The sequence below is a fragment of the Misgurnus anguillicaudatus genome, chromosome 15, assembly GCF_027580225.2.
Source record: "Misgurnus anguillicaudatus chromosome 15, ASM2758022v2, whole genome shotgun sequence".
Classification (NCBI taxonomy): Eukaryota; Metazoa; Chordata; class Actinopteri; order Cypriniformes; family Cobitidae; genus Misgurnus; species Misgurnus anguillicaudatus.
In genome coordinates, this window is record NC_073351.2 from 35,486,896 (window position 1) to 35,509,835 (window position 22,940).

Genomic DNA, 22,940 nt, shown 5'->3' on the forward strand with positions numbered 1-22,940 from the left:
AGCATGTTAGCAGATGTTTGAGTTTGATCTTCACTCCCAAATTGTGTAACCTTCATGTCTTCTAAACCTCTGTAATCTCGCTTTCCATTGAGACCTTGTTCATTGTTATATTCCCTCCTTATTCTCGTGTGTTTATGGATGTTGGCTCAGGTCGTACGGTGACTGGAGACTGTCAGGGTGAGATGTTGGACTACAGACGCATGCTGATGGAGGATTTTTCTCTGAGCCCTGAGATTGTGCTCCACTGTAGGGGAGAGATTGAAGCCCATTGCTCCGGACTGCACCGTAAGGGTCGGACCCTTCACTGCCTCATGAGAGTGGCCCGCGGGGATAAGGGCACGGTGGATAATCTCTGCCAGACAGCGGTAAGAGTCACTCGAGTCCTAAACCTTACATCACTGGAGCAAATGTTCAGCTTGAAAAGCAAATACACTGTTTTTGTGCATTGTTATTGTGTTTGTAAATGATTTTAAGACTGAGATATCCAAGCCTTTGCAATATCTCCTTACTGTGGTAAATCTCGCAAGGTGCTTTGCTGTCATGTTCAATATGATTGACTTTGTTCTTTATCTTTGTGAAGATGAATTACATTATGTGACGGAGCTCATAAAACATATTGAAATAAGCCACAAAAACAGTTCATTAAAAAGTTATCAGTGCAAAAGGGCGTGGGAACACACATACTGATTAAATGTTTACCTTAAATGCACTTTAAGTCACTTTGGATTAAAGCATCTGCCAAATCCGGGTTACCGTTTGTTATTAGCTTCTCTGAAAAGAACAAACCTTTGAATGTCGCCACTGGCCAATCACAATCAAGCATTTTAGAAAGCTGTGTAATAAATAAGCTTAATACAAATTTAAATGATGCCTTTGTCTAAACCTAAACTGCACTACGGTGTTTATTTGTTTTCAATTTTACATGCCATATTGTGCATGAGGAACCTAATACACCATAATAGTTTTGGGTGAATGACTTGTGTTGTCTATCTCCTGTAGCTCCAGACTCTGATCCAGTCAGCAGACCCCGGTGCTGATTACCGTATTGATCGAGCTTTAAACGAAGCCTGTGAATCTGTGATCCAGACAGCCTGTAAACACATCCGCAGCGGAGACCCGATGTGAGTCACGTGTGTGTGATTTTATTTATTTACTCTATTGTCAGTGTTCAAATAGTAATTCTATTTTACAAGATTGATATTTTTAGTACTATTATAAACTGGAGTGGGTTTTAAGAACCGAGAAAATCAAATCATCTAATTTTGGGATACCTAGTTGGCCGGTGTCCTGTAGAGTTTAGCTCCAGCTCGCCCCGGCACACCTGCCTGGACGTTTATAGAATACTGAGGCTGCGTCCGAAATCTCTTAAATGCTTCCTTCGGATGCATCAAGGCATGCCCGAATCCACTGGGTTTACTTCCTGTCTCTTGTCCCACAATTCTATTCGTGATTGTGCACAGGGAATGTGATGGTCGAGCCTGGTTTGAAGTTCGAAAAAATAAAATGGCGGCCAAGAAAGTGTCTGGAGCACAAATTTAGTGTAAATAAGGTTATATTTTTACTTTTTACACCTTTAATTGCATTTTTCGTAAAAAAAAAATGGTATTGCTTATTCACTCATAATATTCAAATTTTTAAGCTCATATATTTAAATTATATTAATTGAGACATACGTTTTTGAAATTTTATGTATTTTTCATTTTGTTACAATTTAACAGATGGCTAATAATAAGGAAAATCCACAACAAGCTTATATTCTGTATTTCTATGCATTTTTAAGGTGACAACATTGAAAAAAATATATTTTTAAATTATTCTTGAAAAAATTGCCTCGAGAAAAAAGGCGTTAAAACCTCACATACAGTAAAGACTAAGTCTAAATTCTTGGTATTTCAAGATGGTCGTTAATTCAGTATTGTTCGGTCTTACAGAAATTATACCCTGAAGGGCTTGGTGTACTTTTTCCGTGTCTGTCTCGCGCGCGTACACGTCCACGCAGCTTTCAAACTATACTCAACCGTGGCCACGTGCGGATGGCCGTGTTCGACACGTACGCAATACAAATTATTTCTCATTCAAATTACTGCTCTACCAGGCCGTCAGGGCAGAACTGTGTCATTTACAGTACATTAAAACATTTAGGATAGATAAAGAAAAGAAGCAAATCCACCATTGCAAACAAAGTTTAGAACAAACAACAAGAAAACAAAGAACAGGAATCAAACATTACGGCATGAAAATGCTCCACAGCTTTCTGTTCTTACCGTGGGTTCAAAATAGCTGTGTTTGAGGCTTAAAATTCGCGTCTACGTGCCTATTTTGCGGCTTGAACAGTTTGAGTTTACTCGCTTCATTCGCACGTGAAAGCAAGCTCCTGATTGGTTAACGCGACGAGTTTTTTCGCTAAAGTTCACATTTTTAAACTCGCGTGTTTGCTGCGGCAATGCTCAATTCGCGCCATTCGTGCACTAAACGCCTCATTTGCGCCGCGAGACCTCCAGATGTGCGTCAATGCGTCTTCACATTGACTTAACATTAAAATCACTCGCGCTTGACGCCTCTACCCCAGCTGGTGTGAACGCAGCATTAGAAGAAGTGAAAAAAAGCATAAAAGACGCTGTCTATTGCCTTTGTGTAATTGTTTGTAGTCCTGTCTCAATAATTTTTTGCGCATGCCCTGTCGTACGCGTACTGTCCGCGCAGTAGGGTTGTGCCGATAGACTCATCTCAGTATCGTGAATCAATGATCACCAGACATACTGCCAATAGCAGGCTTTCATGACGATGTTGGCGATGGTTATTATTATTATCATCATCATAGTTTCACATTAACATGCACATTGCATGCTTTTTCTTGCATGAGAGGTTTTGTGGGCTTCACTTTGCGTGAGTGAGTTTGTTGAGATGTGCGATCAGCGGAGGCTCACATTGCGGGCCAAAACTCTCAAATTAATGGCATCAGTTTTATGAAGGTTGCGGTCATGACAGTGTTGCCCTTGCTTCATTTTTGTCAACCAATCAAATGACTTGTCATAAATGATTAAAAAATTTACAAATAAATAAATGAGTAAACTACTGCCCCGCCACCCGATACTTCGTTTTCCAATATGACTTGCCAAAACAAAATTAATTTTCATGTATATTTTACATCAAAGTTTGTAAAAGACTGCAAAGGTGAAGTTAAAAAGCAGTAAATAAACAGTAGACTTAACCCTGCGGTGGTGCATTAAAAATAAACATTCGAATAACATTTTTTCCATTTAATAATTATTGCAAATCGAATATTTGACCATTCGTGCACATCCCTATATTAGTTATCACAAAGGTGCTCTCTGTTTATATTTCAAACAGAATTCATGTTACGCTGCCTATAGAGGCTGTCTAAATGCGTTTCCCAGAGCGGCCTTCATGCCGTCAAAGTCATTTCCTCACAAGGCAGCGAGACAACTGCCTTAGTTTTTGGACGCAGCCTTAGTAAGACCTCAGGTGTGTTTGATTAGGGTTGGAGCTCAACTGCAGGACCGAGTTTGGGCACCCCAAGTCCAGTGGCGGCTCGTGACTGCTTATCCGAGGGGCGCTAATTCAAAATAAGTGTTCGGAGTATCATATGTGTCGCTTGCCTTTTCAAAATATGTGTTTGTTGCATCATGTAAACCATGTGCATCACGTGTTTTGTCAAAATAATTGCCTGCTGCACACGTGTCAAAACCGTTTCTAATAAAAGAGACGCTCACATTCACAAAATACACGCAATACACTCCCTAAACTCTGATTTCGCATGAGATTAAGCAAGTATCTGGCAAACGCAAGTGTCTCTTTTATCATAAACCCTTTAGACGCATCTGCAGCAGCCACTTATTTTGACAAGACACGAGATACACACACGATCTCTCGATGCACAGAACACATACAGTATTTTAAAAATGAAGAACCACACACATGACGAGCTACATACATGTTGTGACGAACTTCGCATCGAGCACCCTTTGAAAAAAGAAGTCACCGGCCACCACTGCCCGAGTCCCATCCCAATATTAAAAGAGGTAATATGGGCATTCAGTCTGTAGTGAATCCAAGTTCAAACAAGTTAGCAAAAACGCCACATGCTTGGATATTTGATGTAAGATAATTGTGACTTAAGTGTCCAAATACACTTTGTGTTTCAGCAGAAATGTATTTACCACAGAAAATATTTAGGATAAGTGTTTTATCTTCACTTTGTCATGTCATACATTTATGCATTTGGCAGATCCAATTTAATTTATATTTATCCAAAGCGACTTGTGTGTGTATGTTCCCTTGAAATCAAACTTTGTGCTGATAAATGCAATCCTGTACCAATCCAGCTGTAAAATTCACATAACAGAAGAGCATATTCAACTCAACATTTATGTAGATTGATTTACTGTAGATGATATTTTTTACTACATTCTGTGAATAATACATTTGAAGATTTTCGTGTGTGTGTGTGTGTTTTAGGATTCTGTCTTGCCTGATGGAGCATCTCTACACAGAGAAGATGGTGCAGGACTGTGAGCATCGACTTCTGGAGCTGCAGTACTTCATATCCAGAGATTGGAAGTAATCAGTTTAACCTTTGTCATTTTTTGCCTTTTTTTAATCGCCATGTAAACACTTCAATCGCATCTATACCGTACTTACTGAAGTGTGCCTTTTGTTTTTGTCAGTTTGCCTTTGAATGTGAATTCATTTTAAACTTGACATTAGAAAGTTTTCCATGGACTCTATCAGCACGACTCGCTCTCAGCAGTCTGCCTTCATCTAGAAACAGTCAATGCGACAAAAAGCGTATAAAACCGTTACAGTCATTGGGTCTCATTTACTACGCATGCATACGCACAAATCTGTGTGTGAGATGTGCGTATAGATGTTTTCACGAACAAATTATGATTTACCAAAAACGTTCTTATCAAAATTTCTTCTAAATGTACGAAAAAATTTAAGAACACAAAATCCACATGGTACACAATATAATAATGTTGATATGTAACATTTACATTATTATCCCCTGGTTTCACAGACAAGGCTTAGGCTAGTCCTAGACTAAAACCCATGTTTGAGCTGTCTTAACAGAAAATAACTTGCATTGACAGATCTTTAAATATGCCAGTGCCATCGAGTTGTCTCGAGATACTCGTGATGGGTCGTTCGCGAACGAGCCGTCTCTAAGAGCTGATTCTTTGTAGCGAACGAGCAGAGCCGAATCTTCAGACGCAGGCAGGGGTGGGACCGTAAAGGGGATCGCACGCCGGCCGCGCAGCTAAGCGTCGCGATAAGTCGCGTCTAGGACAACTTGGAGGTATTGTAAACCGGAAGTGCACATTAAATAGCGCGAGCTTCGTCAGATAGCGTCTACTTCAAAATGCAAAGTATATGTTAGCAGCCAATGTTAATCGTTAATGATGTGGGACAAATATGATGTTATTTAATGTAAAACTATGTGAGTGGCGCGACAGGGATTTGAACAACTTCCTGAGTCACAGCTGGGCGGCGCGGACAGGCGCCACCGGTGTGCGTATACTCATAGAGAACAATGTGTTCGATTTTTTTTTAGTACAGCGCGGCGCTGAGCTGTGCGGCCGGTGTGCGATCCCCTTAAGAGCCGGCTCTTCTAAGGGAGCCGAGCCAGAAGAGCCGAATCTATGAAAAGAGCCGGACTGCCATCACTAAAATGTAGAGCCGAAGCTTGAGCCGAAAAAGCCGAATCTATGGAAAGAGCCGGACTGCCCATCACTACGAGATACACACCTTTAACATACTTTTCAAACGCATGTAAATGCTTAAACTAAGGCCTAGTCCTGGCTTTTGTCACGTTTGTAATGAGACAAAACCCAGACAGCAGATAAACGCAAAGAGAAGGTTTATTAAAAATAAAACAGAAACAGAAACCCACGAGGGGGTAAACAGGGCAATAAACTGACAGAAGGGTAACACAAAATAGAATAAACGCACTAGACAGAATATGACTTGACTTAACTGGCTTACAAACTCACAGGGAACAAACACACCATATGAACAAACAATCGAGCACAAGACAGCAAATACAAGGGCATTAAATAAGGGAGCAAATCAAGATGGGAACAGGTGATCATCATTAAACAATAAGGGCAAGAAAACACAAGGGAGCGGGGTAAAAGTGACGGGACACTGGAAACACGTGGTAAGATACAAACAATTTAAAGCCACGTGTACCCACACAGAACATTGTACTGTCAGGACCCTGCCATCCAGAACTAGACCGAAATACAAAACAAGGATCTGGCAAGATCCTGACAGCTTTAGCCTATATTATAATATTTTCTGCATTATATATTATTATATACATTATCTATTATTATTATATAGAGGATATTATAGACGGTTTCAGCAGTAACAAAATAAAGCGGCTTTCGTGGAAAACGTGTAACTTCCGGTAAACCCTGCTATGAATAAATAACTACAAAATCCGTTTTAAGGTACGCAGTACTTTGAACTGCCATGTAAATATAATCACAAATAGAAATGATAATGATTGTGTACCACTGGGCGTTATATGAAAGCCAAAAACTGGGCTACTGCAAGTAAAATGTAGTAAATAATGTTATAAAGATGCTAAAGATACAAATATGTGCAGGCTATCAATCTACAGTAAAATACATCAAGGACTGACTTTTTGGCTTGTTTGTTTTTCTCATGTAGACTTGATCCCATCTTATATCGTAAATGTCAGAGCGACGCATCCAGACTGTGTTACACGCCGGGCTGGAATGAAAGCAGCGAGCTGATGCCTCCTGGAGCCGTTTTCTCCTGTCTGTACCGTCACGCTTACCGCACAGAAGAGCAGGGCAGGAGGGTAAAAACATACAAATGCATATTGAGTTTGATGTGACATCAATTGTGGTTCTCTAACCATCACGCTGGTTACCATGATGAAGAACTTCACATTGTATTCTTGCATAGAGTCATTTTAGGCATTTGATGGCATGAACCTCGTAAACTTTGTTAAATGTATTGACTATTTCTTCCTCAGAAGCATTCAGATGATACTTTGTAAACAGTTTATTTTTCCTGTGAACTGATTTTAAGAAATACTGCATGCATAAAATTGCACAGAAGCCGGTCAAGAGTTGGTGATACAGTATGAGTTCTGTGTGCAATATGAATCTGATCGTCTGTTTACTGTAAGCTGTTCATGTGTTTTTGTAAGAGACTGAGATGATTAGTGATAGTTCAAGTGTTATCATTTTTAGCACTTACTGTCTTGGGTATTCATGAAACAAATCATGTTTTGTGTTCTAGATAGCAATGGGAACATTGAGTGAAATAATGGCATGGTTACTCCGATGGCTTGCTTTGCTTATATTTGGTCTTAATTTTTAATGAACTTCAATTCAATTTTATTTATTTTGCACTTTTCACAATTGTTTAATTGTTCCAAAGCTGCTTTACATTAATAAAACAAATGAAAACACAAAAAACAGAGGAAAACAAAAGTAGCAAAGTACAGCAGCTAAGTTTAAACCGTACTAGTCAGCATAGTAATAATGTAACATATAGAAGAAAGTTAAGTGAAGCCAATATCAGCTGACTCCAAAGGGGTTGAAAAAACACTGCTAGGAGAGTCCTTGAGAAAAAATAAAATATTAAGAAAGAGCCAGACCAAGCTGATCCTTTAGAAGATATACTATATATTGAGTACTATTTTATAAAATTTTATGGGAATAGCATAGCATGAAATTTTACTATGTTTAAAGGAAAACACCACAGTTTTTAGTATTTTACTCTGTTTTTGCCTCAACTTAGACAAATTAATACATACCTATCTTTTTTCACTGCGAGCACTTTTAATCTTTGTACAGCGCTTCTTGAATGTGTTAGCATTTAGCCTAGCCCCATTCATTCCTATGGCTCCAAACAAAAATTTTATTTTGTGTCACCATACTTACTTGTGTAACTACTCATGTGACAGTCTTTAAATGGGGAACACAAGGAATGAATGGGGCTAGACTAAATGCTAACACATTCACGATGCACTGTATAACGATTACGTGCACGCATTGAAAAAAGATAGATATGTATTAATTCGTCTAAGTACAGATAAGAACATAGTAAAATATTGAAAAACAGTGGTGTTTTCCTTTAAGTGCGATAATTGGGTCCCAAGTGCTTCTATCAACCTAGAAAATGTGAAAAAGATCAACACAGTAACTTAGTTTTGGTAAACCATTCTCTGCAATTTGCATGTGAAAAAATAAGTAGTTTAGATTTCCCTTAGTTTTGTGATGTAGGTAGCAAGTTTAATTATAATAATTCTGCCCCTTAATCTGCCATTTAGTGCTGATAAACAATAATTGACGGCACAATTGAATTTCAATTTCAACAAACCGCCATCATTTCGATCAGTGTTTGCATTTCATCAGCTCATTTGCATTTTAAAGGACATGCCCAAAACGGTCATTTTTGCTCGGACCTACAAAGTGGTAATTTTAACATGTTATAATAAATTATTTAAAGGATATTTAAGCTAAAACTTCATGAAAGCATATCTTATCTGGGGACTTATCTTAAAAAATCTCATAATATGACCCCTTTCAAAAAAATCAAAGTTAAAGGAAGCAGTAGTTTGTCGCTGGGCAAAATACTACATATGAAGTATATATATAAAAATACTATACTATAAGAATAAAAAAAAGAAATTAAAGGGAAGCGGTCGCTGGGCATGACCATAATGGGAGGCCAGTTGATTTGTGGTCTGATGAGCTTCACGGGAGCAGGAACTGGGTCTGTCTAAATGTCCTTGCGTTTGAGGACATTTAGACAGGTAAAAAGAAACAAAATCTTATTAGCATAGGGCCGTTTACATATAATGCAAGTAATTTCATACAGTAAATTGTGTTGTCGTTGTTTTAAAACTGATGTGTGCAGCTGACGAGAGACTGTAAGGTGGAGGTTCAGAGAGTTCTTCATCAGAGAGCTTTAGATGTCAAGCTGGATCCTGATCTCCAGAAACGCTGTATGATTGACTTGGGCAAATGGTGCAGTGAGAAGACCGACACTGGACAGGTTTGAGAGACTTAAGGATCAGCTCCTCAGTTGTGTGGTTTTTGCATTTCATGAATGATGAATAATTTGATTTTTTCTTTAGCAGTTGTCTACATGTCAGTTTTGTTTGTTCTGCTTTGTTTTTAGGAGCTGGAGTGTCTACAGGATCATCTAGAAGACCTGGTGTCCAAGTGTAGAGAGATAGTGGGCAACCTGACAGAACTGGAGTCAGAGGTACATTTCACATTACAGCAAATACAGAAACACGGGGTTATAATGGACAAGGACATAAAAAACTGGCTATTACACTTTATTTTATTCTTCATCTACAAGCATAAATTAATTCAGTTCCAGTCTCTTAATGCGCGGATTGCATTCAAATGAGATATTTAAGATTTCAGTCTTTGATGTGCTAAGACATTATTTTAGAAATGATTCGACTTTGAAAAACATCTCTTGACTTCAAATTCCCCAAAAGTTTAAATATTTAGCATTCAGAATCTGACGACGATGATGTGAAATTGCATAATAAACTGTGGTTGGGCTTTATCTAACTTAACTTAAAAAAAAATGATAAGCATTATTTCCTTCAATGTCTTCCTTGTTTTGTATTCACACTTTGTTTGCAGGACATTCAGATTGAAGCTCTTCTGATCCGAGCGTGTGAACCGGTCATTCAGAGCCACTGCCATGTTAGTACTGACCACAGATACCGTCACATTTATTGTGTTTATTTTAACGATACTGCTTAAATGTGTGCTTACTTGAAGTCACTTTGAATAAAAGCATCCAAATGCATAAATGTAAATGTTATTCCCAGAATTCCTCACGTCTATGTCTTATTTTCCTCTAGGATGTAGCTGATAATCAGATAGATACAGGGAATCTTCTGGAATGCTTGGTGCAAAACAAACATCAGAGAGAAATGAATGATAAGTGTGCTGTGGGTGTCACTCATTTCCAGCTGGTGAGCAAATAACACCACTAATTCCCATCTTAGAGGAAGTTTTTTTATACAAATGGCTTTTTATACAAATTTTAAAGTCCCCCTGTAGTAGATCTTTTTGCTGCTTAAAACTAATCTTTGTTCATCAAAATGTTGTATTTAAAAGTTTTTCCTGTAAATAATTTCTTCAAAACAACTTTATTGTAACTCTACGTCCATGATGCATACTAATAATACCTTTCTGAAATCGATTCTGATATTTATCTGATATTTACCTCTCATCTGTCTTGCTAATTCTGTTTCTGTTCTTGTTTTCTGCATATAATTTGACAGATTTTTTTTAAAAATAAGTCAATTATTTTAAAATAAAATATTTTAAAAAGCAACACTCGTCAAACAATCATTTTAAATATTTTTTAATATCATGAAAATACTGGAAAAGGTTTGACGAACAATGATATAAATATGCGTATAGGCATTTCCTAAAGCAAGCTGCATGTGTAAAGGGGAATTTTTCGGCGGCACATATTGAGTTTCTGCACGAGAGCGCCATCTTGCTTTTGGATGTAGCAGCATTTCGCCATAATTCATTGAGGAGCATAGCAAGCAGAATCGCACATTTATTTTATCATTTTATGTTTGTCTTAAAGCGTATTAAAAACACCACATAGACACATAAACAACATTAAAAGCCTGATTTTCATCACAAGGGGACTTTTTTGATGTACAATGTATGTAAATACTGTGAAAAAAATCAATGTTTATTTTTTATAAACATATAGTACCCTTAGTAAACTGCTTGTTTGGAGTTGTATGCATATGAGCCGGCAGTCTAAATGGAAACCATCAGAGTTTGGATCAAAGTTTTGAGATGTATGTATGTTTAATATCAAGCGCGTTTCTCTTGCTCTTCAGGTTCAGATGAAAGACTTCCGCTTCTCCTACAAGTTTAAAATGGCCTGTAAAGAGGACGTGGTAAAACTGTGTCCCAACATTAAGAAAAAGTGAGTTTACAAATGCTCTGACTTCTACAAGAGAAATACCATTTACACAATAACAGCAAGTTCTAATGGGTTTTTAGAAGAGTCTTAAGGGCTTAAGTCCAATTTATACATCTGTGTCGAGTGTACAGCAAAGCCTACCCATAGACGCCAACTCCTACGCTGTAGTCTACGGCGTAGCCTCACACGCACCTCTCCAAAAATGTAACACTGTGTCAACGACAAGCACTGTGATTGGTCTGCTAAAACCCCTTCTTCCGGTCAAAACGCTTACACATTTTGGCTTGGGACTGTAAAAACCTAGATGGCCCAAGTTGAAAAACGATATTTAACAACTTGCAACAAAAGTCTATCGTTTCATCCAAGACCGCCTACTTTTCCTACTATATGGTAGGCAAGGCGAGTATTAGGTCATATTATTCGAAAAACAGTAGGTATCCGGATAACCTACTACCTGTACTTCGGACAAGATTTTGGAGCGTGCATTTGATGTACACTTTACTATTCTGTGAGTCTGCATGTGCATGAATTAACCTGACACATGCTTATGTCCATAAGTATAAATCATACTTTACTTGAAGAAAGATATTTGTACTACGACATGCTGTAAGTTACAAACAGTCAAGTCGTCTCATAAAGCCCTGGATACACTGCAGGATTTTTGCCCCCTTATCACACTGTACGACATGGATCATTTAAACTCAGGTACGACAGGCATGTAGACTGTACGATAATGACACGGAAGCGTCAGCGTCACACGTTGCGCAACGTCACCAGTATGCGCTCGTGTTAAACAAATACCAGTACGCAGATCGTAGCAGCAAACACACTGTGCGGTGATCATGCCGAATTTCTGACACTGTCAGAAAACGATCGTAGGCTATCTTTGGACACAAGACCGGGAAAACGTCCGTCTTTGAACCTCATTGTACGACATGGGACCACCGATGAAGAGCCACGATCACAGAAATCGCGACGATCGTTTCACAATGCCAATCTTTCATCTGGGACAGCCAATAATCGTGCAGTTTATCTCGGGCTTAAGGCAAAAAAAAATGTTTTTAATATATTTCAGTATTTTTACAAAAATTAATTTTTCACCAATATATTTTTTGTATATTTTAAAATATATTTTAAAGCATTTATACTCTTGTCGCATTGGAAGAAAATCTTTACAGGCTTACATTTTACATTTAAAATTAAATATAATTTAACAGCAAAAGTATACTTATAAATGTATATTTTATAAATACTTTATACAGTATTATACAAACTTTATATTTTGCCCAGAAAAATATATTTTTTGCTGTTTGGGTTGTAAAATTAGAAATGTATTTGTTGCCCATGAAATACATTTTGAAATATATGTTAATATATGAAGATTAAAACTATATATATAATTAATAAAAATATATTTAATTAAGCTTCACTTCTACAAAATATATTAAGCATATATTTAACAGATATTTGTTTGTGCTCTCTCTAAAAATGTCTCTCTTTAATTGTCATAAAACATTTTCCACTTTATCTGCTCATTTCACCCTCCTTATGTCTTTTTTTATGTGTTCGTTCACCTCAGGGCAGACGTGGTCATCTGTCTCAGTACCACAGTGAGAAACGACACGTTGCAGGACGTAAAAGATCAACGTGTTTCTCTGAAATGTCGTAAACAGCTGAGGGTGGAAGAGCTGGAGATGGTAAATATATATTCACGACTCAGGATGATTTCTGTAGGCTGCGTGCTGTTAAATCCCTACTAAAAAGACCAGCCTAGAGGGGTTATAGACACTTTTTAGCTTGTCAGCCTTGGAGACCAGCTGACCAACCTAGGCTGGCTTGCTGGTCTTAGCTGGTTTAAGCTGTTCTCCAAGCCTGACAAGCTAAGCTGGTTTCTTTTTAGTAGGGATACCACAGAGAATCAGTTTTACTCTTTAAAATGCAAACTGTGAATTTACAGCTCAACGTTTCATACTGATGTAAAACAAGCTTTTAATACATCTCCATTTACTGTGTGTGACCTGTTTGCTTTTATAGATTAAAGAATGAGTTAAATTATTCTCTGGTATTTGACGGTCTGCTGCGGGTGCTTTCTGTAAATGTCGAAAATAACCCAGAATATTTCTTAACTGAAGCGTTGCAGATGGGATGAGAAATGTTTGAAGCAGACTAAATGTCAAATCAGATGTTTCTGTGTGTGTCTCTGTAGTCCGAGGACGTTCGACTGGAGCCTGAACTGCATGAAGTCTGTAAGAAGGATATCAACAAATTTTGTTCCTCTGTTGCCTATGGAAATGCTCAGGTAAAGACTTTAAAGAGAGTGCTAACCTAACTAATCTCCTTTTCTAAACTGCAGGTGTTGGATGAACTTGTTAACTTTTTCCCCGCCAATGACAAGTTTTTACGGCAATCTATATTTCCGCTATTATCCACTGGGTGGCGCTCTTAACTAACTTAAAAACACTAATTCATCCACAGATGCTAAAGCAGTAAATACTCAGTATGTTTTGATTATCGCTCTAAATCTGATCTCTAGCAAAAGTCCTTTAATTATCTCAGCTTTTTGCTCAAAATTTACAATTAAGATAGGATGAAATGTTTTTTGTTTGTTTAATAGCAGAGGGTCTGTTCTTTCATTTAATATTTTGTATGTTTATATATTTCAAGTAGAATATTTTCTGGAAGCCATTAAACTTTTGTGAAAATCATAAAAAACTTTTTTTAAAACGCTGGCGGAGAAAGAATTAAATGGGTCACTTCACAGAAAGCCCAATTCTTCTTAGTTAATAGATCTACAATGTACATTAAACAAATGACTAACTAAGCCAACTCCTATCGACTTTATTTTTGTCACTATGGCATAGCTATAGCACGATTGTTGTGCATTGCGATTGAAGCACAAGGCTCATGGGTTCAATCTCCAGAGAGCATGCATACTAATAAAACAATGTAAAGATCAAATGCACTGTACGCCACTTTGGATGAGAGTGCCAAATGCATAAATGTAAATGCAGACATTGAATACAGATTTTGTTTGGCAAAGCAGTAGTTTGTCTTGAGCTTTGTCTGCTAGTGTGGATACCCTTCCTTTACTCGTTCTTTACTCCTCGACCCTTCTTTAATCTCAGGTCATTGAGTGCCTCAAGGAGAACAAGAAGCAGCTTTCTCAGATTTGTCATCAGAAGATCTTTAAGCTTCAAGAAACAGAAATGATGGACCCAGAACTGGACTATCAGCTTATGCGAGTGTGCAAGCAGATGATTAAGGTGAGACGATCGGGCATTTTAAAGTTGATGAAGTGAATTTCTGTTCAGACACAGATCGACGTTTCTCTTGTTACATTTATTACAGTTGTTAAAAAAGTATTAAGTGAAGGTCAGGGAAGAGATGTTAAATATTGATATTACTTCATTCATCTCAATAAAATGGCGCTTTTCCATTGCATAGTACCCCACGGTTTGGTTTAGTTTGGGTCGGGTCAGCTTACTTCTGGGAGCTTTTCCATTGGGTGCAGTACGTAGTAGCCGATACTTTTTTCCGTACCACCTCAGGTGGGGTTCCAAGCGATCCGAGCTGATACCAAACGCCTATAATCCCTCCCACTGCGAAGTGATACCAAACTCAATGGAAAAGCTAACCACGCCAAAGTGAGGTGAGCTGACCCGTCCCAAACTAAACTAAACCAAACCGTTGGGTACTATGCAATGGAAAGCGCCGAAAGTGATAGGTCAAGTTGAGTGCTTTGCGTTGTGGGACTACAGTATTTCATGCGGTGTGCTAAAGTGGTGTGGTAGTTTTCTTTTCATGCTTATTTGTTTTTGTGTTAGCGTTTTTGCACAGAGTCTGATGCCAAGAACATGCTGCAGTGTCTGAAACAGAATAAGAACAGTGAACTGATGGATCCAAAGTGTAAACAGATGATTACTAAGAGGCAGATCACTCAAAACACAGGTACCCAGTACACACACCTGTGGGACCCCCTCATTTTCTCCTGACAGGTTCATTTAAACGTTTGTCATTTTATACGCAATTTCTCTGTCTTATCATCTTTTGCCTTGTTGATCTGAAATCAAACTATTTCATTGAAATATTCTGTTATTTGCTTTATACCATTCGAGTGTTATTTGCTTAATTTAAAGCAAATTTTCTGTGTTTTTTTGTATTCAGACTATAGATTGAACCCTGTGTTAAGGAAGGCTTGCAAGGCAGACATCCCCAAGTTCTGTCAGAACATTCTCAACAAAGCCAGTGATGCTAACGAACTAGAAGGTCAAGTCATATCCTGCCTGAAACTCAAGTATGCAGACCAGGTATGTGTAACACTGGATATAAGCACCACATATATACATACTATTTGCATAGAAACTCATGCACTGGTCTTGCTGTGCAAAATACAGGACATTCTTTTTATTGGCATGCACATTGGGGTGTTCAGGAATAATCTGTCAACTAAGATCATGTAATTGGTTTAAAACTAATGCATATGATCATCTTTCCCAGCGATTGTCTTCAGACTGTGAAGACCAGATCAGAGTTATACTTCAGGAGTCTGCTCTCGACTATCGGCTTGATCCACAGATGCAGGCTCACTGCGGTAACGAGGTAAGTACTGACATGGGCTCCGTTCCAAATCCCTGTCAACTGTCGAAAAGCAGTCACGTTTTAAAGCATCCTGACAGATATACCTCCTCAAGAATAACTGAGACACGCTACACAAAATAGTATTTGGTCAAACAAAAATGTCCCACTGACCTTCATTTCTAAATTGATTATATTGTTAACTTCTTAATAACCACAAACAAACATGTATATATTCCTTTTGTCCTCACATTCTTTACTGTAGTTCCCTCTCACATTCCTGCTTAAAGGCTCATTATGCGGCTCATTATGCAGCTCATTTTGCAAGTCTTTTGTTTCCTCAGCTGTCAATCAATCCTTCTCAAATTCGGCCCCTCTAAACAAAAAGTGTCTTACAATTTCTAAATCAATATGTTGTTTTATGTGAATGAGTAGGCAGAATGCTTTTCACATCATTTTAAAGGAAAAAAAACTCTAGACTACTAGATTCTGTTTAGAAAAGTCTTGTAAAAACATGTTTAGTATGGGTTTTGTGGACTTAAAAATGTTGCTTTTTTAAAAACCACGCATAAAAAATTTTCTCTCAACAATACAAACATGTACATACATGTAGCTCATATAATATTGTAGCCCAGTTTGTGCTGAACACATTGTTATGAGACTTTTGCCATTATTTTGTTTTAAGCAACTGAAAAAAGACCAAATGTAAGAGCATGTCTCAACCTCTGACAGTGTCCCAAAATTGTCGGACCCCAGAGGGTTAAATAGGTTAGATAACAGACAATTAAAGCAAATAGTAGTATCTGCTAAGTTGATGCTAGAGCTTTAACTTATCCTACATGTCATAGCAAAGTAATCACATGTAGTTCCACTAATACTTGACCAACAAAAGTGTCCATAAAACAAAAGATTGTCGAAAATCACAACAAAACATTTACTGTGAAATGCATGGCAAGTGTTTTTGTGCCATCTTTCTTATATTTCTTTTGGCTAATACCAATTTAACAAATTAATTTTTGCCGATTCTGATGCTGATATTTGCTGTAAATTAGCAAAGTTGAAAAATCACATGCATGCATGATTTCATCTTGTTTTGGCTAGTATTTAAGTTTTTTCCCCAGAGAAAAATGTTGGATTATGCAACAGACATCATACAACTTTATAGCTTTTTGAGATATGAGCCTTTATCAGACTATAGCCGATATGCAGATGTTACATCTGTGCATCTCTATATTTAAAGGTGCTGTGTGTAGATTTCTGGGAGCAGTTGGTTTGAATGGGACATTTGCCAGCACAATACAGCCTGCGTATGTGTGTGCGTTTGTGTCCGTTAGATCACGCGGCTGTGTGCAGAAGAAGCCACGGCTCAGGAACAGACGGGTCAGGTGGAGGAATGTTTGAAGAACAACCTGCTGAAGATTAAACAGGAGGAGTGCAAGACGGTACAGGACACACATCCTCAAACACTCTTCATCACTACACAACACTGCCCTTTCATCCGTATCTGTTGCTATGGAAACACCATTTTAACCATCTACTTTTATTTGAGGCTTATTTGAGATTCCCAACTAAATACCCAAGAGAAATGAATCTTAGTTAACATAAAGATGCACACATTTACTGTATCAAAGCATTCAGAGGTGGATGAGCCACAATGAAACTTCTGTATTAGGGTTGGGGTTAATCTGCCAACTTGCAAAAAATATATATTTCAATAACTCAAAAGTACGTATTGGTACTGTATGCATATCTTTGCCTAAATGGTATATATTGGTACTGTCCCAGTGACAGATTTTTTAACCATAAATGGCCTGAAGTTAGGATAATGAACTGTAAATTGGTATAAATATTGGTGCTCTGACTGGTTACATTTACATTTATGCATACGTATGGTTCCTGGATTGACCTTTTGTGCTGCAATGATTTGTCTCGATTTAATCAGCTTTTAATTGAGTTTTTGTGTTAACTGTGCTGGACGTCTGCTGTGCACATACTGTACACGTCTGCTGTTCAATATCTCCAATGCTTTTACTCTTTATTATGTTTAACGTCAGCATATATCCTCTGTTGATTTCAGTCTTTTCTTGTTGTTTAGGAGGTGTTAAACATGCTTAAAGAAAGTAAAGCAGATATATTTGTGGATCCTGTGCTGCACACTGCCTGTGCGCTGGATTTAAAACATCACTGCGCAGCCATCACACCTGGAAGAGGCAGACGTGAGTGTAGTTTAAAGGGGACATTTCACAAGACTTTTAGGATGTAAAAAAAATCTTTGGTGTTCCCAAAGTACGTATATGAAGTTCTAGTTCAAAATACCATATAGATCATTTATTATAACATGTTAATATTGCCACTTTGTAGGTGTGAGTAAAAATGTGCTATTTTTGGGTGTGCCCTTTTAAATGCAGATGAGCTGATCTCTGTACTAAATGGCAGTGCCGTGGTTGGATAGTGCAGATTAAGGGGCGGTATTATCCCGTTCTGACATCACAAGGGGAGCCATATTTCAATGAGCTATTTTTTTCACTTGCTTGCAGAGAATGGGTTACCCAAAACTAAGTTACTGGGTTGCTCTTTTTCACATTTTTAGGTTGATAGAAGCACTGGGGACCCAATTATAACATGATGTGTCCCCTTTAACACTTTTATCAAGTCTTGCCCTAGATTATTTCTCACAAAATATTCACATTTGGTGTGTGTTTGTTTTCTGACTTCATATGTTTGGGATTCTTTCCCAGAAATGTCCTGTTTAATTGAAGCTCTGCAGGACAAGCAGGTGCGTTTACAGCCCGACTGTAAGAAAAGATTACAGGATCGCATAGACATGTGGAGCTACGCGGCTAAGGTTTGCACATATGCATACACCAACATATTTACCTAACTAATACTGACTGTTATCAAATATGACTTCGTGAAAGGATCAATCTTCTTCTGGAGACTCATTGGATTATACAGCATTTACTCTACGAACGACATTCATGTTTTATTGGGCACATCCATGTAGTGAAATGCTTGGTGCACCCGAGGGACAACCTTTCGATCTCTCTGATGAAGCTAATACAGAAGTGACTTAAACTGCAATTCATTGACTGTCCACTAGAGGCTGGCTCCAAAAAGGAGTCAATTTCCATAGACCCCCATTTTAAAATGCCCAACTTTACAGTAGACAATATGTTTACAGCTTGGTACAAAAAGTGTTTTTGGTCTGTATAGTTAATTTTGCCCTTCGTGACAACTGTGAAGGGGGTGAATTGTTTTGTAATTCCTTAATTTAAATTCATAGACTGTAAAAAAAGATGGACGACGCGACATCGCCTCCCACCATTGCAATGAATTGACGGTCGCGACGTGACTATTAAAACATGTTATGAGATATCGCCATTGGAATATTTATAAGCAGCATGCAAAAACATCTCTCTGACACTTATAAAAAACAGTTTTATATAGGACTGACAAGAACGAAGTCTAATAATAACCGAGTGCTCGTATCGCGTTAAGATGAAATGGAAACCAATAGTAACATTATAGAAGTATAGTTTTATTCACTTTTGCCTCGCGCCAAAACAATAACAACACAAAAGACACTAAATATGAATAAGAAAACAAGTAATAGTTTTATCATGACACCAAATACTGCTGATTTGATCTCATTTTTGACAATCAGGCCAGCATGAGAGCCAGGGAATCCCTGTCAGAGATGTAGCCTAGAGAGGGCGGTGGTCAGCGGGGCGAGTGAACTAGAGATGCGCGGATGGGCTTTTATTTCATCCGCAACCGCATCACAAAACTCATCATCCGTCCGCCATCCATCCGCACCAACGTTTCTGACCAGTTTTCAAAACCGCACCCGCCCGCCATCCGCTGACTGGGCGATGCAAGGCGCTGCTGATGACAGCCGCTGCTGATGACAGCCGCGAGACTAGAAAGCCCTAGAATATAAGCAGTGAACTCAGGCTATGTTTACATTAATGCGTTTATCCTTTAAAATGCGTTACTTTCGCTACGTTTACGCCTTTCATCTGCATCACCGTTTTCGACCCTCATAAACGGATTCGTTCGTCAACGCTGCAGACCCTGTTTTAGTTTAAGAAATCAGACGTTGCGCTGAGTGTAAATGTAGATGGAGTCTTATGTAAACAAACAGCTGGTGTTAACGTGACAGCGCATCATTTTCAAAGTAAAAATTAGGTTTGCAACGGAGGTTTTGACAAAAATAGTAAACATCTACCAACCAGCTATTATAAATGCTATATCGGATTGTTTTAACATGTATCATAATGTCTATTTTATATTTATGTTTGAGTATTGTTGGGTTTGAATATTGTTGTAATGTGTTTATGTTTTGTTTAATTTTAGTTCGCTTATTACGAAAGATAGACTGTAATTTTAAACGCCATATAGGGCGTTGTAAAGGCCAATATGAAGGGAGAATTGTAATGGGTCAGACATTATTTTCGAGTTTAATTTAAGTTTTGTTTTCTACTTTAAAATGAATTTCGTTTCAGATAATTTGTCTCTTAATTTTAATCAATGTTTTGTTGATAAGTTTTGTGAATATACATTAATAAAAACAATAAACTCAACGTCATTAATATTTAATGCTCGTTTAGCTAGCGAAGGACGTGCACGGACCTCGCACACATTTAAAAATTAATGCAATAAGCATTTCTGTAGGCTAAAGCTATACTTCACCTCTTACTATGTTTGATTGAAGTTTGCATTTGCTGAAATTTAGTTCGTTTAGTACTGTTCACTTGAATGCTTTCTTTTTAAATCATAAAGACCAGTCTCCGATCGGCGCACATGACATGGGACAAAAATAAATAAATAGCCTAAATTAAACGCACAAATACATAGTCTGCCCTAGTGTCATCCTACTGATTTACCACTTTGTAAAACCTATTCCAGGCAACCCTTTTCTGACCTTTTATTTCCTTTGTTTTTAATTCTCATTTTTTTGAGTTTGCCACGTACCTCCTTCGCCGGCGTTGATAAGAGCTGTGTCAAAATGCGTCCTCATTTCTCCGCGCTGTTAATGATAGAACGAATGGATTCTTAACATGCCGAGGCTATCCCAAACAATTAAAACCTTTATTAAATAAAAGTGTATTTAGAAAACTTTTTCTTGTCACTGTTTTAGTATTATAAGTTATGTTTTGTGTTAATATTATTCGGTTTATGTTGCGTATATTTCTAAGGTTGATTATTTGATATACTGTTGTTGAATAGTTTAATCTACATCAATGTGTCATATTTTCTAAAATAAATTCATATTTTTCTGATTACATATTTATTTTAATGAGTCAGAAATGTCTCCGCTGTTTTTTGCTGACAGGCGCGGTGGGCGCTACTGGGGGCGCGTGCAACAGGTGACCCAAATTATGGGTCCTCTGAAGGCTAGACCGTCTCATTTCAGTTCTCTTCGCGAACTTCTTAGCCTGCCACCTTGATAGACATAATGCTCACCTTTAAGGTCGTATGCTTTGAAGAACAAAGCTAATAACAAGCAGTCGATCCGCCACCCGCCCGAATTTAATTAAAATATTATTTTTCGTCACGTCATCCGCCCGATCCGCGGTTTATCCGCGGAGTCCGCGGCTGTAACCGCCAACCGCGCATCTCTAGAGTGAACACTGACGTCCGCTCATGCTTTGGTTCTCATACGTACCGAATCTCACTAAGCAAACGTTCAAACAGGCGCTATCTTTACTAATCGACTGTAGATTTAAATATAATACATATACATTCTCGACTGAACTAATCTTAAAACTACACTTTGTGACCAAGAAACGGTAATATAAAGTAACGGCTTTTCCGTCCATTGAGTTAATATGAGATTCAAAGCAGCCGAAAGTTTTACCTGTCATTCTGGCCGCCCTCAAATCCGTGGCGGAAGAAGAAGTTGTCAAACAAAGAGGCTTTTAAAATTACTCCGTTGTTGTTTTCTAGTTTTCGTTTTTCAAACGTGTGCCGTTGAACTGTTGTATAAAAGCAATATCGCTCTCGGAGTCGTGTGATATAGCTCTATATCATCATGGCTGTGATTAGGCCAGAGGCACGAGGCCGTAGAGCTATATCACACTCCTACTCGAGCGATATTGCTTAAATATATATAAGAAGAGTTTGGTTCCCAAACGCAATAAATCCATTTTGATAAATTTCGGTAAAAACGTGTTTTCTATACCAAGAAAGTGACAAGATGAAAACCACTATTTTCTGTTACAAACTTTCACATAGTATATTTACTAAAATGTATATATTTTACTAAAATGTCTCATGTAAACACAGTCATTTGCTTTCACCTGCTTGCACTTCATCAGTTATTGTGTTTTTCCAGGTGGCACCAGCTGAAGGTTTCTCAGATCTGGCTGTGCAAGTGATGACATCACCCTCAAAGAATTACATCTTGTTCATAATCACGCTGTCTGTGTCCGTCCTCTTCCTCGTGGGTCTTCTGTGTGGCCGTATCACCAAGCGTGTGACCAGAGAGCTGAAGGACAGGTAGAGTCATCCCGTCCTGCCTGTTTCACATCTCATTTAAACTTGTTAAGACTTTAGGGAGCTGTCGGTGGACGTTCTGTTGCCATGTTTAATCCAGACGGTGAACTTCTGTACACACCACAGACAAGATGGAGATGGTTTTTGGACATTATGCCTTGATTTATGTGTTGTCCTTTTGCTGAAAGTGGCAGCCTTACTACTTGACTGTACTCATATGGTCATGTGTCAATGCAGTATTTTTAGTATGTTTTTCTTCATTCTTTGAGAATGTGCGATTTGTATATACAGTAAGTGGCTTAATTTAAAGTTCAGAAACCATCTGTTTGATGGAGCGTCACTTTAATTTTTTGCGTTTTATTCTTATAATCAGGGTTGTGTTGAGTTATGGGGGATTGTGGGTAGTTGTGTTAAAATATTGGGCAGAATGATTTTTTTCTGAAATTATGAAAAGCTCAGCAGATGATTGTTTTATATGTCTCCAATGGTCCTGACATGTAGATTGTGATCTTAGTTCAAGGCAAAGATGTTACTGGGTTGAATCTTATGAAAACATGTCCAGGTCAAACTCACTATAATTGAATAAAATCAGTGTAAATTAAAAGCAGTACAATAAATGTATAGTTTAGTTTTTCACACTACAATAATGGGAATGAGGTGTATATATATATATATATATATATATATATATATATATATATATATATATATATATATATATGTATGTGTGTGTATATATATATATATGTGTGTGTGTAATTCAGAAAAGAAGATATTTTGAGAAATGATGGTAAACACACAGCAGATAATGAAAATTGACTTCTATAGTAGGAATAAATAATATGATGGAATTTAATGGGTACCGTCAACTGTGTGCT

General features: G+C 37.8%; 1 protein-coding gene across 2 annotated transcripts in view; it reads left to right on the forward strand.

The window, feature by feature from the left end:
• glg1b (golgi glycoprotein 1b) overlaps positions 1-22,717 on the forward strand; it is a 43,896-nt gene extending 21,179 nt beyond the window's left edge. For both annotated transcript variants that reach the window (XM_073853879.1, XM_055173631.2), the window contains 19 exons: positions 151-365; positions 1,000-1,121; positions 4,480-4,581; positions 6,700-6,853; positions 8,926-9,063; positions 9,190-9,276; positions 9,672-9,734; positions 9,896-10,009; positions 10,904-10,992; positions 12,569-12,686; positions 13,196-13,288; positions 14,115-14,252; positions 14,814-14,937; positions 15,154-15,296; positions 15,487-15,588; positions 16,899-17,006; positions 17,660-17,780; positions 18,303-18,409; positions 21,902-22,717. In XM_073853879.1, the coding sequence (XP_073709980.1) occupies positions 151-365; positions 1,000-1,121; positions 4,480-4,581; positions 6,700-6,853; positions 8,926-9,063; positions 9,190-9,276; positions 9,672-9,734; positions 9,896-10,009; positions 10,904-10,992; positions 12,569-12,686; positions 13,196-13,288; positions 14,115-14,252; positions 14,814-14,937; positions 15,154-15,296; positions 15,487-15,588; positions 16,899-17,006; positions 17,660-17,780; positions 18,303-18,409; positions 21,902-22,069 (2,306 nt within the window). In that variant the 3' untranslated portion in view covers positions 22,070-22,717. The remainder of the gene's footprint in view (positions 1-150; positions 366-999; positions 1,122-4,479; positions 4,582-6,699; positions 6,854-8,925; positions 9,064-9,189; positions 9,277-9,671; positions 9,735-9,895; positions 10,010-10,903; positions 10,993-12,568; positions 12,687-13,195; positions 13,289-14,114; positions 14,253-14,813; positions 14,938-15,153; positions 15,297-15,486; positions 15,589-16,898; positions 17,007-17,659; positions 17,781-18,302; positions 18,410-21,901) is intronic.
• The last annotated feature ends 223 nt before the right edge of the window (positions 22,718-22,940 follow it).